An 18,672-nucleotide genomic window follows, 5' to 3' on the forward strand; every position below is an offset into this window, starting at 1 on the left:
AATAAGAAATTTCAGTAGTCACACTCAGTACATTCCCTTTCGTGACATCATTGCCTAAACAGAAGTCAGAAAAATAGAGCTGCATGTCTGTACTTTTAACAGAGGAAATCTATGAGGTAAATGCTTTATTTCTTCTGACTCCACTGCTTACAAAGAATAACCTAATAAGAAAGAGTTGGAACAGGCAGAATAAAAATTCACAGGTAAAAGCTTTATATAAAAATTCTTGAACAGATTCAAGAGTGAAAACCATTTGTGTTGAAAACTGAACTTTGCACTAAGAGCAATACTTTACTTTTAGGTGGACGTCAAGGCCAAAATCAAAGAAATGGCATAAATATACCTGTGGAAAAACGTACAGAGAATGGGGTATGTAATAAATCCTAACAGTTTTGGATCAATTGAACTCAAATATTTGATGTTTTTAAAATTCTTGGTTTTTAAGATTTGTTATGGTGGGAACTGTTGGAAAATGTATAGCTCATACTGTTTTGATTGATTGTTTTTGTTGTGAAGTGAATGGGAGAATATGGCTTTTTAATGAACTACTCTAAATTTTCTGTCTAGAAAGAAATTTACTTATGTGACGTGAGAAGACCCCGGTTTCTTATTAATTACTGCATTTTCTAATCTGTCTTCCTCTGTCGTCTTCATCCTGTGTGAAGAAAAAACTACCTACATTGTTCTTTCATACTGGTATTGCCTGTCCAGACATCTTTTCTTGTTTGATTTATCTCAGTGGTATTGATTCATGACATAGCCTCATATGTTAAAACATGAGGGTTGGGATGTTTTCATATGCTGGTGGAAGAGGTTGCGTATCACTCAGAGCCACCTCTTTATACCATTTTTTATGCACTTGGTTCATTTCTACGCCTTTTTCTACTAAAATATTACTAGGTTTCTAATTGAAAATACATGTTACATAGCATAGGCAAACTGTTTGGTGGCATTCAGTGAATCCTGGCTTGAACATTATCTCTTTTACAAGTAAAACATAAATTTTACATGTCTTTCAAAATTACCATGGCTTAAAACCCTTCTGCTCTTGAGCTGAAACTCACTTTACTTTCTTCTCTCTTTTTCATCGTCCATACTAATGAAGACTCTACAGAGCGTATTCTGCTCTCATTTGCTCAGGCCCGTTCTGCTGCCTTTACTAAGGCACTATAGCTATAGTTGACTATTTTAAACATTTTAAAATTTCAAGAAAAATGTCTCAGCTCACCAATTCATAGTTGTATTGTCTCTATGAAGCACTGTCAAATTATATGCATAGGGCTCTTTCTCAGGGTAAAATAATACTTAGAAGAGTTAAAAGCAAACAACTCCGGTTTTTCAAGCTGAGATGTCTTAAAGAAAAAAACTAAAATTTTAAAAATAATTGTGCAGATTAAATAATTCTATGCTTGTATATTGCCTAATAATTGGCGTCTAAAATTCACACACACACACACACACAAATATGCAGCAGCAAAGTTGTTCAGTCAGTTTGCAGCTCTTAGCAGCTTGTTTTGTGTATGGCATGTGGGCCTAGTGGAAGGAATTTTTTTCCCCTATTCAAAACAGTTAATCATGTATTGCTTTCTACGTTCCTTTTCTGCAGAGAACACTAGCTGATATCCTCTGCTGCATGGATCTGTTTATCCTGCTTCCATTGTTATATTGACAATGTAGTGAGATCATAGCCCTATAATGTGCTACGGGAACATAACTCTTTCATGACACCCCCGATCTATTCCTCCGTGTAAGTTGTAGCACATATACTTCATTTGAGACATCATATCTTTGGAAATTAGGAGTGGCATGTGTAGTATGCCTTACAATCTCACTTTTTAGCAGCACTAAAGTTTATGGTAGCATGACTTTGTATTTAGTTCAATTTGCCATTAATTTTTATGGGTGAAGCTCAGACCTGGTAACTTGGGTAGCACTGCTACTTTTGTGCCATTCAGTATATATTTAAAAAAAAAAAAAAAAAGTTTGGCCACAAAATTAAAATTTATTAGGAAACTCATCACTTTAAAATGGACTCTTACCAGGTTTAGGAAATTATTAAAACACAAGAAAGACTAAAACCTGAAGGGGTTATATTAATGTAAATTGTGGGGGATTTTATACCCAAAATGGTACAAATTAGGTTTTGAAAGTGTATAAAACTAAGATTTTCAATTGTGCCAAGTTTTAAATCAGAGGGGGAGGGGGAAAAAGAGGTGGCTTCAGGATCAAGGGTTTAATCAGCTTACACTTACGTAATGCATTAGGCTTATTCATTGTTACTGGCACGCTGCGTGTTAGACTAGCCCTAAAATCAATACAAACCAATGGAACATTGAAGACAGGTCAAATCTTACCAAATATTCTGCATTCAGGTATAATTTTATTATGTGTACTGCTTTAATGATGAAATAATTGATTTTTACTTAATATATGGATAGAGCTGAAAGTGTGACATGCATAGAAAACTTTAAGATGAGTGTTTGCTTTTTTGAATCAATAGTCTTGGAAAAAATGGTAGGCAATCTGTCTGGAATTCAATTTGGATAAATCTGTTAATTGGCATTTTGTCATATGCAGTAGGATTTTTTTTTTGTTGTTCTTTGAAGCTGTGTGCTTGATCAGCAATTATTTAAATTATGGTTAGCTTAAAATCACATTATATTAATGCTTAAATTTTATTAGATTATCTTTCAAATATTTAATGTTAAGAGTAGAATAGGTTAGGTCTCTTCAAACAGTGAAACATGCATTGTTGTAAAAGGAATACTTACCTGTAAGTGCTCATTTGAGAGCTTTGCATTCTGCATAACAAAGTCTAAAGGTAAAAGTATGTGAGATTTTGTAAATCAACAACTTCTCTTATTCCTGAGGTGACTCTTTGGGGTTTGCTTTTGTTTACAACTTTCCTTCTTGGAAGTGGAATTACGCTGTAATCAGGGCCTGATCTCTTTCCGCCACTACACAGTGATACAGATATGTGGAGGTAAGGCTTACATAACTGAACAATTCCTTTTGCCAGGGCGATTGGACAATGTCTCAAGAGGGATTCTCCTCTCTGAAAATAGCTGCCTCTTCTTCCTCTTCCTTTCTTTTGCATGTGTAACTGAGCCAGTTGGATTTGAACACAAGTTGTAACAAGGGAATTCTAATTAAATATTGGGAAAAATGTTTTCACGATGACAGTAACAGATACTGGAACAGACTGTCCGGAATCTGTGGAATTTCTATCCAGCTGAGTAAAGTCCTGAGCAGTATGAACTACTCCCAGCAGGGTTTACTGAACTGGGTGACCTCCAGAGGCTCCTTTCTACCTGAATTCTTCTTTGATTCTGTCATCAGTGGCCATGAAACAGTGGTCATACAATGCTGGGTCTTGTTTGCTTCCAGCTGTCCGAGCATGAGCCAAGCTTCATTCCATACAAGCAGCAGCGGTCTGCAGCGAGACAGAGCAAATATAGTTGTAACCACTGGGGGTCAGTGCTAGACTGGAGAGGGACTGGGCAGCCACCCGTCGTGATGCGGCTACCAGTCATCAATGGGAAAAGTGGATCAGAGATGTACTTACGGCAAGTCCCAGAAAGAGGACTGACAGGATAATGACAGTTGTCCAGATGCAGAGTTAATCAGATAACTGAGAAATTTCTTGGAGATGAGAAAACAAGAAAGTAGATGCAGCTCAGGAGGAAAAAAGGGTAGAGTACAGGAACATGATGGAAGTAAACTGAATAGATCAGTGTAATGAAAACAGTTTGTAAATGAAGATAATACTCCTTTGCTATACTTACCTCATTTAAATTATTTTTCTACTTGGTAATTTACTTGGGAAGAATAAAATGTCAGTTCGTGGTCTCCTACACCATTTTTTCTCTAACTTATTTTTGCTGTTTCTAATACTAAAATTGCTCCCCTGATTTAGAGAGACTGATATCAATAAGCCTTTTTGTTGATGGATATTGACTGAAGCCTTTGCCGAGAGGTACAAAGGGGAACCTGATTTTATCTCTCACTATGAAATTTGTGTTAGCTTTAGTGTAAAAGAAACTCATGTAGAGGAAGAAAACTTCACCATTGTCCCAAACTGGAGAATCACACTCCTGTAAATTTTCTTAGTCTTGAAGCTGTGACCAATGAGTAAAGTTGAGAACTAAAATTTTGTGCTGATTAGATAACAGAACTGAGCTTCACTATATGTATACAGATAAGTGTTGTGTTAAAGTGGCTCAAATCAGGCTTTTAGCAAAATTTTACAACAGATAGTCCAACTGTTTTAGCATGAGAAGACTCATAATTTCATGCTGGGGGACTTGCTCAGGGAAATTCCATTAACAGGTAGGTTAAAACTTCCACATATATGTACATGCAAAGCAGTTTTTAATAGTGATGATTTAACATAAGAGAGCGTATGGTTGCTGACAGAGAATAGATAGCCATCTGATGCAGTCAGTCTCTGTATCCCATTCCATCATGACAGTAGTAAAGCTACACTGCTTCTGAGTCCCTGTGGTACGGCTTGTCGAATTTTAGGCTTAGACTTTAGATAAATTTACATGTGGTGCCAAAATCCTGGAGTAGAATGGTACGTTGTTCATTAGTTTTAACGATTTGATCCGTACAAGTGCAACCAATGAAAAGGCATTAAACTTCTAATATACATTTTGTCATATATTTCTTATGATAATGACAATTGAAAATTTTTAAATGTGTTCTAAAAAGCATCTGATAAAGAAGTTTCAAAGATGGCTGAATGGGGTTTTTTTACGAGCGTAATTGCACAGGCAAAATACTTAAAGGTTTCCTTAGCCTGTCAGGCAAAGATATGACAAAATCTAATTGTGGGGAAAAAGGCAAACAAGTTAAATTTTTAACAGAAGTAATAACCTCAACAGATGAGAAATACATTGTATGTACTTGCTTGAAGTTTCTCATTTGAAACATTGAAGGATAAAGAGCTTAGTCTGGAATAGAAGTTATTCTTCAAACCTGAGCTGCCAATTCAATTTTATATAAGCTTGTAAGTATTAAATACTTTCTGGTTTAGAACGTTTAACGATGTACTTGGAAGAGGCTGCCATTCACATAAGACAGGTTTTAATCAAATTTGTTTAACAAATAACTTTGCCAGTCTTGGAAATCTAGATTCTTTCAGGGGTGTCATAGCAAAATCTAAGCAAATAATTCCATTAAAAGATAATAAAAAGAAATTTAGGCACAAGGAAAGGAATTCTAAGAGTTTGCAGAGAAAAAAATTTTCTCTGAAGAAATTTTCTTGTCCTGGAACGTTTTTACTGTGTTTAAAAAACAAACAAACAAAAAAACCCTGGTAATTAAATCAGATCCAAGTTTTTAATTTTTTACTGCAATTTTCTCTGTTGCTTTTGTTAAGGAGCCAAAAATTAATATATCTACCACTTTTACAGTCAAGGGTGTTCCCTTGTTCAAGACATACATTCCTAAAATTATTTTTACCTGTCAGAGAGAGGAGCCTTGCAGCCCCTACCGCAGCTTTATGTACCATCAGATTTCTAGTTCAAGCCCTGGGTCGGCTTAATAGAGTTTGGATTTTCCTCAAACTGATACAGTTCTTTGCTAAGTCTGTCTGAAACATTTTCCAGACAGCTGGCAGTATCTTAGTCTTCAAAAAACAGAAAAAGTAATCCAACTAAAGGACTTAAGGGAAAAAAAATAAATTAGGAAGTAAAAAAAATTACAGTCTAAGGCTAATTTTAATGCATGGAAATAGCTTTTTGAATTCTTGCTGGACTAGAAATCCCAGTCTCTTCACACATCAGTAAAGGATAGTTATATAGGGTAACATCTCTACAAGACTAATAACTATGTGACCTCATAGAAAGAACTTCTGAAACTGTACGGAATTGAAATCGTCCTGACCTCATACCTCCCTATGAGGCCTTTTGTGAACTTTTTGGGCAGAATCACATCTTTCTTGAATGTGGAATGTCATGAACAGTGTTTTTACGTGTCCTGTGCAATCTCAAATATATTTCACACTCTAATGGACAAAGATACTAGATGTCCAGGGAAGGGGGAGGATGAGAAGTCCTGCCCGTTTGTTTAACCTCTATCTATGGTACTTATCTTCTTATAGTTGTATTGTGAACATGGAGCAATACAATTCACTCTTTTCCCTAGATTTCTAACTGAATGAAGCATGTGGAGAATTGCCTCCCGTTGTCACTGCACATAGATATCTGGAGTTGCTTGGCCCTTATGTAAAGGTAAAACAGTTTAGAATAAATGAGTGCTTCAGCTGACACATAACATTATACACATTAGCTCATAAAGTAAACATTACTTAAAAGAGTTCATTTGTTATTTTTCATGAAGTATTGTTGTGCTTTCACAGTCCTTACACCAGCACTGTAAACTTCAGTGCCTTTTGTCACAGTTGTATACTTTTGCAGTCACATTAGTGTCGTTTTTAGTTAAGCCAGATACTTTAATATTAAGGTATTGTAAGGAAGATGGGACTTGTCCTTTCCTTTATTTCTGTAGTTCTTTACAGGAGACAGATTATGAAGTTCACTATGTCAGTGTAGAAGTCTTAAGAGCTTAATTCTGAAAGCTTGAGTTCAAACTGTTCCTCTGTCTCTCTGAGCAGCTTTCAGTTCTGAGCAGGAGACTCTTCTGGTACTTACAAAGCCAACTATTCCTTTTCGGGCCAGATTTAGAGTTCTCTCTTTTATGTAGCTGTGTCATCTGCAGATTAGTTTTCCTCTCATCTTTTCCACAGTCTCTGTGTTTTTTCTTGTGCAGTGCTGCTGTGGCCTCCTTTCTTTGACACGCCTTTCCATGTTCACTGACTTGTTCATTTAGTTTCCTGTCCATCTAGCCTTTGGACACCTAGCATACCTATTTCCCACCCGCATGTTTTTCCCAGGCAAGTGAACCTTTCCATTTCTCTATTGTCTCCGCAGCTGCCTTGAGATCCAATTGTTGTTAGGTTTGTTCCCTCTGCAGTCTTCCTCAGATCAAAGCGGAGAAAATGAAAGTCCCTCTGGCTAATTTAGGGGCAAGGGAGTCGAACTTGTTTTTCTTCTCTTATTCCATTACTCTACAGCTCATACCTTTTCTTGCTTGCTAAAAATAAGCCTGTTCTTTATGCAGCTGGAATATTCACTGTATTGTGCTTGGATACACAGTTCTTCAGTGTCCTTATGGAGACCCATTTGACTGGATCTCTTGTGTAAGTGCACTGAATCATGCTTGAATTACTTTCTTGAAAGAATGAAGAGAGGTTGAACTTGCATGTCATTCGTGAGTTTGACAAGGTAATTGCTCTTTATGTTTTTTATCTTCCACAATATCATACTTTTTAGATATACAAGAAATTGTTAATGGGGTTTAGTATTTTCTTTAATGTTTAATATTTAAAAATCCTTAGGTTTAGGTTTCGACTTACTGCAGTCTTTGACTTGCACCTTCTTGATTTATGCTATTACACACATGCTTTAGCTATATCACTGGCTCATGTATTCATCTTGTTGCATGCAGAATTTAAGAAAAAACTGAAGTATGTAAAAAAAGATACAGCAAACACTGGAAAGGTTATTTGCATAAGATTGTGGTATCTATTCTGACTGTACTGTTTGCTTTTTATCTTAGGCCATCTCTGTTAATAAAGAAACTCTTTGTTAAGTTTCAAGTGGTATGGTTTTCTGTCACTTTAAACAATAAAATTAAGTACAAAAAAGTAATGATTTGATTTTCCTGATCTCTTTGGTGTTCAGTTTTTGCACTGAGTTAGTAATACTACAAAAATACAAATGGAACAAATAATTCATGTGTTTATGATGCTAAATTGTCTGTATTCTTGTATTTTCAGTTTAACCTGCGAACTGTGAAAGAACTGTGTATTGCTCCACATTTTCCATTTAATATGAAAAGTGCAATGAATCAAACTGATTGTAGTTGACAGCTGGCTTGATCTTGCCGTGATTAGGTCTTTTACTGCTGGCAAAATCCACTAGCCTTTTCCGTTAGCTGATTGTTGATGAATACAGAGAGACAGCTTTTCATATTGATAAAGAATTTGGGGACACCTTTATTTCATATGGAATAAGATTGAAAAGTATCCTACCTCCTATTGGTTGCACTGAGACAAAAAGCCATGCAGGAACTCATAAGATGCATACAGTTACTGATTTGCGTTGTTCACAGCAAACAGTTAAACAGTTAGTGTAGACAGAAAATAACAGAAACATGGAGTTGAAGCATGTTGAAGCAATGCAAATGTTTCCAGCTGATGGGCAGCGCTGCAAAATAAACACGTGCCCTCTTACAATGACATGGGAAAATAGCTAACAGGTAATTAAGTACTTTTCATAATTTGTTAGTTTTACGCTTTAGTGGACATGTTATTTAACTACTGTGTAGCTTTTGCACTTTAGTTTAAATGACAGTGGGCTTCGTTGTCACGTGACTGGAATGCACAGCCATTTGGGTTTTGTAACGCATTATTTTTGAATTGAAATTCTTAGTTAATCAGATTTTGTTAGATACATTTGATATAGTTTTTAAGTTTTAAGACCTTATCAAAAGGTTGTTACTTCAAAATGTCATGGTCAACTTTTGCGTTTAACAACTTGGGTTTTAGGGGAAGTGCAAGTTGTATGCTAAGTTTCATGACGTATCTTTCAACTATGGGATACTTATTGTCAGTACTTCTGTGTTTTGGAAATGTTTTATTGAATGGTTCTCATATAAACAATACTATATCAGCACAGAAGAACTTCATATTGAAACAATTACTTAAGAATAAACACACATTTGATGCTAAACATTATTCAGCCTAATGATAAGTGCATCTTAACCATACTTAGCTATCCTATCAGAATAAGGTGTTGCTTTTCTAAAAGACTCAGAAGAACATAGTTTCAAGACTATTTTTAAAGGCACTTGGAAAGTGTGTTTTCAACATGTATTGCAATATGTCTGTTACTCAAAATCACTCTGAGTAAAAGGATTGGTATTGTAAACAGGTCTGAAGTTTTGTGCGCAACTGATCTGTCATTTCTGTAAGAATGCATAATTTCCTTTAAGATAATTTACTTTTGTTGGGAGTATAAGATTGATATTTTGATTCAAATCAGCTACTGGATATTTTAGCGAACGTTAATATAAGCATGCTTAAGACTTCTGTGGCTGTTTTAAAAGTGTCTGCAAGGACAAGGAGGAAGATGATAGTATTTTAAATAAATGAGTTCCAGATACTACTTTCCTATATTACAGAAGTGATTTATAAGCAGTTTATTTCATATACAGCAGATGTTCAATATATGCTTAAATCCATTTCTTTTTATTAAGTTCTGCCTTTTCTTAGCTGTTCTGTGCAAGACAGAGCACAGCCTCACTTGTGAGATTTCTAAGAAAGCAATATGGGAAAACATTTTATGACAGTGACCTAGCATCAGCAAGTTGGAGAAATTGCTAACAAGGTTTATGAGAGATTTTATCAAATATACATAATGTGAGATTTTTCAGCAAATTGTGATACAGTTGAAGCGTGTTTATTCTAAGAAACTCTTAATGTTTTTATTTGTGCAAATAAAAATAATATTTTTACTATAAATTCTGAGTGAAGTTACCAGATTCTGTTTGTAATGTTAATTTCAACATTATTTGATTATCAGGAGGTAGCACATGCTAGGTGTGTTTTCCTTTAATTCCCACTATTCTAGTTGCCTTTTCTGGGTTTAATTAGCTTGTTCATTTCCATTAAGCTAAAAAAGGCAACATGCTATTGTCATTGGATTTTTTAAAATGGATTTCTGCTATCGGCATATTTCTGACCCAATTAAAAAAACGTAAGGCAGAGCTGTGGATAAAATCATTAAACTGGAAATAATGTCATCCATGTTGAGATCAGCAAAAACTGTATTTTTGTTTAAATAAAAACGGATACATCCTTTTGTCTTTTTATAGTATTATGTATGAGTTTTCACACAAGATTTTCAAGTTGTCTTCGTTGTGCATGGCACTAGGATCAGGTTTTATGGAAAGTGTGGTCAAAATCTATTAGAATTCTTAAATTTGGTGCTATATAGGGTCAATATGTTTCAGAAATGTAAGGAGGTCAGAATTGATAATCTTCAGCAGATGCTCCATGCTGTGTTCTCCTCTCATAGTCCTCAGCACAAGGAGGGCACATACGTTTCATATAAGACCTATTTGATACAGAACTGATATAATAAACTCCCATCTGTTTTCCACATCACTACTATTGTGCTGAGGACTGGTACCCAAAGTGTGTGCTGGCTGTTCTTATTGGCAACCTTTAACAGCTTTGTGGCCAACTGAGCTAGTTAAAGCAACCCTGAAACTATGTTACTTTGAATGAGGCTTAAGGCAGAAAAGTTAAGTGAGTGGTGGGCTTCTGCTGCTCGCGTCCAAGTTAGCATGGGAGAACTACAAAATCTTTTGCAAGATTCAGCAGGCAAAGCAAGCTGTTCCTTTCTTTCCTGCTCTGGCAATTTGGTCGTTGTGCAGCCAGAGCAGTAGCTCTTCCTTTGCTGTAAATGCGGTACAGAGGAGGAAAATGCAGGGATGGCGCACTGAGATTGAGAGCTCCCTGGTTTCGGGAGGCTGAGAATTGTCAGAGCCCTGATCCCAGTCTGAAATTCACTGGCTGGGGAGCGCTCTGAGCTGGGTTGTCCGTCTGCTTCGTTCTGGGAAAATGCTCCTTTATGTAATATACTTCACTTCCTTTGTCCGCATGCTTGTATACCTAGTCCCAGACCTGTCAGTTCTGTGTTTGTTGTGTAGCTATATAGATTTCTGAAGTTGGAGAGCTCTAGAAAGGTAAATTTCTAGTCTGGAGGTAAGTTTTTTGTATTTTCTCATTTGCCCTAGGAAGGAACAGCAAGTTAAAACCGCTATAGATTATGGAAGACTGAGTCTTTCGATATGTGCAGTAAAAACAGAGTATTTACTTTGCATTTCTATGTAGGCATTTTAAGCCTTCTCAGGAGCAACTTGCAGCACCTTTCTGGCCTTTGCTGTCCTCTCCTATTAGGCTGGTGAAGGTGATGTTTTCTTTTTGCCATGTCAAAATTGTGTGCCTTGTTAACGAGTCCCACATCGAGGAGTAAATTCTTTAAATCATGAGCCCAGAGGAGTTGCTTCTTCGATTTCTCTCTCTGTTGCAGTTTCTGCCTCTTAATTCAGTACTGATCTTGTCCTCAGTCTGTGTTTTTTGGGGGGAGGCTGGGGTTTTGGTTTTGTCGTGTGTGTCCCTGCCCCACCAGCCTTTGACATGCTGGTCTTGGCCCAATCTTGATGAAGAGTGTTTTCTTTCACATTTATTCTGGCTAAGGATGTGCTTACCTTTACCATCACAAACAGATATTTTTGGAGGGCCTTGGGTATGGAGGACTCAGAGGAGGAGTGCTCCCCCCCCCTTATCTATTTGGCTAAAACATTCCTTATCTGTACTAGAATTTTAGAGTGGCATCCTGCGTGAAGAATAAACAGTGTAGCTGTGTTGCAGGTGGGATATATGCTGCATTATCGCATTATCTTTAGTAACTGCTCTGTATTAGCTTGTCAGTAAATTAGTAGGTGGTTGAAAGTAGTGGCATAGAAGAAGAAAAACTTTCTGAGTAGCCCTTTTGATGGCCAAAGTCAGAACCAGCCATTCTGGGCTCCAAGGCAAAAGCTAAGATGCAGGCTTTCTCACCTCCCTGCACGCTGGTTGATTACATTTTATCTGGGTTATGTTGGACCTCGGCAATTGGTGGTTTAACCTCAGAATCATCTCTGACAAGAGAGAAGGGTGGACCAAAGTATTAGAAGAGAAGTAGTAAAAGAGGGAGTAAGGATAGAGATGGAGGTGAACAGTAGGAAAAGGACTAGAAAACATGTGAGAGACAGTTCATTGTACAAGAATGTGCATAGGAGAAGGTGGAGCTTGACCAGTTTCAGGAAGCCTGAGATACTTGAACCTACACTTTCTAGTGCAGGGCATTGGGAAGGGAACTGAAGAAGAATTGCGTGGGAGATGGGTGTGAAAGTCTATCTTAAAAAGAAGGAAGGAATAGATAAGGGAAGTTAATGACACGATGGCTCTTGCAAACCTGGAAAAGATCTGAAGAGATAGTGTGCAAGAAATGATTGGTAAATTCTTGTACTGCTCTGGTTTTCTTTTTCAGTTAATTGGTTACAGTATGCTTTACACTGGCTATTTGAGTTCAGCTAGACATTGCTGAACCTAAACATGAGATTGTCAGTCATTATAGTGGCATGTAAAGCTTTTGAATATTTGTTGTCTTCTTTAAGGCTCTTATTTCTGAAATCAGAACAGTCTCAGGTGTGGGTTTGGTGTATATTTCATTATTATTGTCAAAGTAACTTTCTGTTCTTACTAGTGCAAACTTAGAAAATTATCAAAAATAGGTATCTTCATGGCTTTAACATGAAGGCAAACAAATGTATAAAATCAAACCACATCCTAATTATCCTCTTTTAAAAACCAGTCTATTTCAAAAGGTCAATCTCATGTCTTTATTTCAATATTGACATAATTAGATTCCTCTTAAAAGGTAGTTTTCTGATGGGAATAAAGGCAAAAAAACACTGGAATCTGCCCTTATTGCTTACCTGTCTTGACTACAGTACAGTCTGCTTGTCAAAGAAATATTTTGAGTTCAGGTGCAATTTTTCATTTACTATTGTGGATTGCCAATGAGTAAGCCATTTCATAATAGCTCAGAAGCATGTAGACTGAGGATTTTGTGATGATAGACGGAACAGTATAGTGTGAGGGTAGAAAGAAAGGAAGGATGAATAAGAAAATGAATTTTCAGAGTGACAAGATAATGTGTAGAAATAAATATTAAAGGAGGTTCCTTTTCTTAATTAAATGCCTAAGGTATGACTTGTTTTGAGGCTGCTTGTAAACTGGTTCCCAAACTATTTAATTACTACTGTACCATTTGTCTCACCTGTCTCAAAAATATTAATCATCAAATGGTAAAGTATTAGCTTGTAGTAGGAGGGTAATGTCAGAAGCTGGAACTCCAGTTCATTACAATTTCTGTCTCTCATCATGACCTGTTAAAGTGCATGCTAAACAAAATAAATACAATTTTTTAAAGAATCTTGTTGATATTAAGAGATTAGGAATATAGGTGTAAAGTATTCTTGCCTGTATGAGACATACATAATACCTCCTTAGTGCTTAATAATGCAGTGTTTGCTCTATAGCATTTCATTTAGGAGTTCATCTCTATGTGTAAATGCTGTGAATCAATGAGAAGAAATTTACAATTCAGCAAAACTGTCTGCTTTGATGTATCACCATGTAGCAAATGAATCTGTGGAATCTGGAGGAGCAGATACTTGTAGTGGCTTTTTGTACCTCCTTTAGAAGGCAGTTCTGTAGGAGGTAGGTTTCTCTTGCTGCAGGAGAAAGGAGGAGGTCTGGACCTTAAACGTGATAGGCTCATGTTTGTTATGAGAGGTGAGTGACTTCATGGATGAAATTGTTAATAACTAGTATGAGCAGCACAAACTTAAGAATCCAAGAAAGCAGCAACCTCATTAAAGAACTGAGAAAATCATAGAATCATAGAATCATAGAATCATTATGGTTGGAAGAGACCTCAAAGATCATCAAGTCCAACCGTAGATTGCACGTAAAATGCAGTGCTCTCTTTGCTTTGCATAACCTGGGGTTCTGAAGAAGGACTGAGACTGACTTTTTTCAGTGGTGGTGTTTGCGTACTGATTATTACAAGCAGACTCAACTAATATGAAATGCTCTAAACGAATTGATTCAACTAGATCTCAGCAAGAGAAAGATCCAGTGTTTTTCATGCTGTTTCAAAAATGATGCTGTCCTGTTTTGGAGACCTGAAATCAGCAACAGTCTATGTGAAAATTTTTTGATTTGTTGTTGAAGAGAAATTCTGCTTGGTCCGTTTACTGCTTTTGCCATGTGGATGAAAAAGAACAACCTGCGAGTGAAGTTACAGGTTTAAAAATCTGTTTCCTCAGCTGCCTCTTCTTTTCTTTCCTAAGTATACTGTAGTTATTTTAAGTGAAAGGGATGCTTAGTGGTATTCAGTGAAGTAAACATTAAAAGATTTCTCATAGAGCATTTATATTTAAATGGTCAGTTATCACTGTTTCCCATGTTCTTGTGCTTTGCTATATATAAAAGGTTTTTAGACATTACATTTTCTAAATGGAACATTTTATAGTAGTTATTAGCATCTTCAAGGAGATGCTAATATTTGCATTCATCTTATAATTATGTCTTCTATATTTTACATAATACAAAATAATGCAGTACATTTTTCAGGCATTGTAAGATATACTTTCAAATATGCTTATTTAAAGCAGTAAACATTGTGAGCTTTTGGATCAAACTTTTTTTCTTTCTGGTGCCTTTACAAACCAGTTCCTTACTGTCAATGTGCATTCCATGTTACATTTTTCATTTAGAAAATCTGTAATTTTCACTTGATGAAACGGCTTTTTTACTTTGAAATATACACAACCCCTGTACAGATACCACTTCTTGAGTCTGGGTATATTTTTAACAAGGTTTCTTAGCAGAATAAAACATCTCTCTCTTTCTTGGACAGTGTTATACTGAAAATTACTGCTGGAAGTAGAGTGAACTATCAATGTTGTTAACTTAAACTGATGATCAAAGCAGAAAGAAGGGAAGCATTGGGAAGACTTTGCATAGTCTGATGCCAGTTGTGTATTTTTGAAACAGAGCATAGGTGCGTTGAGCAAATACTATCAATTCACACCTTCCCTTTTTTTTACTTTTAAAATTAGTAATCCAGAGGGAAGCCTTCAGGCTCTTCTGAACCCCTTTTAATAATTACCTACAGAGTCCAGCAGAAGCAGATGTAAAGGTTTAGGTTTTTCTAATGGAAGGTCATGCCAAGGGAAGTCAGCAAAACCTGAACATGTTCTGAGAGCAGCATCTGGTTTTTCTGTGTTATTTCCTTGTCTCAAGTGAGCACATTTTGGTTTGTGGATGGCACTTGGAAAAGCTTCCTTAAGCTTCCTTACTTTCTTACCCAATTAGTGCCTTTCAGTCTGTAATTAATAATAAAATGTCTCTCTCACTTACTAGCTGGTGGCCAGACATGCGTGCAAGTTATTTGGCCTTAAAGAATATTAGGAAGGACTCTTGTTTGTCATAAGTCATGCTAATAAAAAAAATACTCACTACTGAGTTCAATCTTTTTTTTTTTTTAATTGCTGTGTTCACTAACAGTGTTGCAATAGAAAACCACGTGTTTTGCGTGGATTTTACCTTTTGTTCTAGTTCCACTGTTCCATATAGCTATAACTGTGAATAAATACATAGATTTTTAAATTACTTCTCTACTATAAATAGTTTTCATTATTGTTGACTACTGAGAGGAGTTTCAGTTGTAGTATCCAGTAAGAATGACAATTTTGCTCTATAATTTATTTAGTAGGAGGTGTTCAAAGAGGGACAATAACTTTCTTTAAAAATTTTAATCCAATATGTCTGTATCATGTATCTAAGATGCAGCAGCTTTAGAAGTTAATGTTCCAAATCTGGCTCATTTTGTGACTGACCTTGAGTTGTGTATCTTACCTGAATAATTGTATACAGAAACATGAAATATTAATTGGAGTTCGGGTAGCAAAAAAAAGAAAAAGAGGAATCAGTTATTTTAAAAGAAATACTATTTTCCTTTCCTGACTGAAGCTTGAAGAAACAGTTCTGTATTCTGCATTGGTTGGAGAATTGATACTTACTTAAGTAGATTTGATGTAGGAACATGAAACAAGCCATTCAAAGTGGCTGAGATACCTTAGTACCAGCAAGATGTTAGGGGAGAATTTTACTTTTCTTAGAGTGAAGTACAAGTATTGGAGGGGGCGTGTCAGACCAGATCACTACAGGACTGCATTGGAAGTCAGTAGGGTGGGCTCAGAAGAGCAGAGCAGCTAAATCAGCTTTCCTGTGCGATTGGGTTTGATCAGATCCACAATCTGATGCTTGATTGATTGGGGTGGGGATGTGTTTGGAGGTTTAGGTTTTGGTTTTTTTCTTTTGTTTTTTGTATGTCTGTAAAATGTTTAGACCTCATTCCATTTTGCAAACTTTCATTTGAAAGAGTTTTATTTATCAGTATACCCAAAACATCTAAACATCTAATTGTCTTTTCTTTTTCAGCAGTATTGACTATATTGGGGATAGGAAGTGATGTAATTTTAATTTTGTTTACTATTAGTGTAGTCATCTAGTTTGGTGAAAATACTACATTGTTTATTGAATTATTACAGTGCAGTAGTCCAGCTTTTACATTGATCCAATAAATTGACTGAGTTACATATAAATACCTTGAAACAGACATTGGACTATTCTGAACTTTCCAGCATAGTTTTTCAAAGGCTGGTATTTTCTTTCTGTGCAAATTCAAATGTTGTGGTTAAACTGTGCAATTCTAAGGTTGTGGGGTTTGGTTTTCGGAGTAGCAAAACAGGTATTTGGCACATGTCAGCTTCTGGAAATTGTCTTGTTACGGTGCACTCTTTCTTGTGATTGCATAGTGAAAACTGTGGTTGAATTGAAGTAATTTAATGTATAGATTTAAATTTTATTTGTTGATAGAACTATGAATATACTGAAACAATACATTAATTTTAAAAAACACGTAATATTTGGTCTCACACATTGTCACAGCATTATTTTAAATAATTTTCAATAATTGCCTCTCTACCCCAATTTTGTAAATGATTTCTTAGTTTTGAAATGCAAAAGGAGTCATAAAACCCCGCTAATATCTTGTCTTGTCTTTCAAAGTTCACTCAGTAATAGCCACTTACTTACCCAAAGGGGATCAATTTTACTTTGCTTCACTTTGTACAGACTGTTTTTTACAGGTTCTTACTTTAAATGCTCCAGTCAGCCAGGAAATTTCACCATCTTTGGATGTGAGCTTAGTGATAGCCTTTATGTAAGGGTTCTCATGTGGTCTTGTCCCGGGCTAGGTAAATAATGCTAACCGCCAGTTAAAGCTGCCAAGGCAGTTAAACTGAAAATGTTAGGAAAGGAAAGAAGTTTCAGACTCCAGTACTGCTTAAAATACCTGCTTGCATGTGTGTTATCACATGTGCCATACCAGTACCGTGTACTAATTCTGCAGAACATCTTAACAGAGCAGTGTTAAATCATAGAATCATAGAATGATCTATGATTCTATGATCATTATTCTTCCTCTGAGGACTGGGGAGGAGGCTTTAGCGTTCCTCTGAGAAGTGGGGATTTAGCTTCTATCGTCAGAACACTTAATATACATAAACACATTAATGTAACATTTTGTGTTCTGCAGGTTGGGAATCCGCGTGTTGAACTGACTCTTTCTGAACTTCAAGATATGGCTGCCCGACAACAGCAGCAGATTGAAAATCAACAGCAAATGTTGGTTGCTAAGGTAATAATTATATACAGATCATAATAAATACATATTTCCTTCAGCATACGGAAGCATAAGTTTCAGGGATACAGAAAACCACAGTAATTTATTCTAGATAAGCTCAAGAAAAGAACTTGAGAAATCCATTGTTTTACCAAGTCATTCTTAACCTAGGCAATATAAAACATTTCAGTGTAAATGATACTGTAACAACCTGTGTCAAGCCAAGTCATGTATCTTCATAAAAAATATTGCCAGGTTTTATTTATCTCTTTTGTGAGGCCCACTTCATGATCTGTGACAGACCAGGCTTCAATTTATGCTCATCTTTAGTAGTTCATTCCCTCCAGTATAGTAGCAGTAGTGTGAGACAAGAATATGCTCACTTCATATGTATTCATGTATTACATTTGCAAAGTCTCTGAGATGTAACAATCTAAGTATATTTTCAGAGTGGGGAGTGGTTTCATGTTTTTGACATTGTTGTAGGTGTTACAGTACGCGTTGAATGCTTGGAGTACCTAGGAATCAACCTATCAATTCTGTTGTTCTTTCTTGATGGAAATAATGTAGAAAAGGAAACATATTCCTTGTGTGACCAGCAGAAGGACTGTATATTAGAACTGGAACATTATCTTACAGTAGATCAGCTTGTTTAAAATGGTCTGTTGACATATTTTGTCTTCTTTGGAAAGCTGGATAACAGTGTTGGAAGTTCATTTTACAACAGCAGAAAAAGTGTTAATAGCGTCAGAAAACAAATGCCAGAGGAAGCTTCACAGATGTGTTCGAATGAGTGTTCAGGCTAGAGCTGTATCTGCAGATATATGTAAATTTGATATTCGGTCTAAAAAATCCGGAATCTCTGCTCTAAACAGAATGTTAATGTTAAGAGTTTTTCTAGGAGGACTGATACATATTTTAACTAGATACAACGTTTTCTGATTTCTGGAAATAAAAAACCCCCACCGATCCGAGGGATAGGTTTTTCTAAGTTAACCTTTTTTTGAAAATAAATGGGTAACAGGTACCTTTTGTCTAAAATCTCATTTTGTCAGGAACAACGTTTGCGTTATCTGAAGCAGCAAGAACGTCGTCAGCAGCAGTCTGTTTCTGAGAGCGAAAAGCTTCAAAAACTTAAAGAACGTGTTGAAACCCAGGAGACAAAGCTGAAAAAAATCCGTGCCATGAGAGGACAAGTTGACTACAGCAAGATCATGAATGGCAATCTGTGTAT

The 18,672-nt window shown here is 36.1% G+C and overlaps 1 protein-coding gene across 1 annotated transcript in view; it reads left to right on the forward strand.

Moving 5' to 3' along the window:
* Positions 1-301: 301 nt before the first annotated feature.
* PPP1R13B (protein phosphatase 1, regulatory subunit 13B) overlaps positions 302-18,672 on the forward strand; it is a gene marked incomplete at its 5' end in the record, with an annotated part of 36,376 nt that continues 18,005 nt past the window's right edge. Inside the window, 3 exons of the mRNA XM_009703962.1 lie at positions 302-369; positions 17,352-17,453; positions 18,494-18,668. Of these exons, the coding sequence (XP_009702264.1) occupies positions 302-369; positions 17,352-17,453; positions 18,494-18,668 (345 nt within the window). The remainder of the gene's footprint in view (positions 370-17,351; positions 17,454-18,493; positions 18,669-18,672) is intronic.

This window comes from Cariama cristata, unplaced genomic scaffold, assembly GCF_000690535.1.
Source record: "Cariama cristata isolate BGI_N322 unplaced genomic scaffold, ASM69053v1 scaffold17437, whole genome shotgun sequence".
NCBI lineage: Eukaryota > Metazoa > Chordata > Aves > Cariamiformes > Cariamidae > Cariama > Cariama cristata.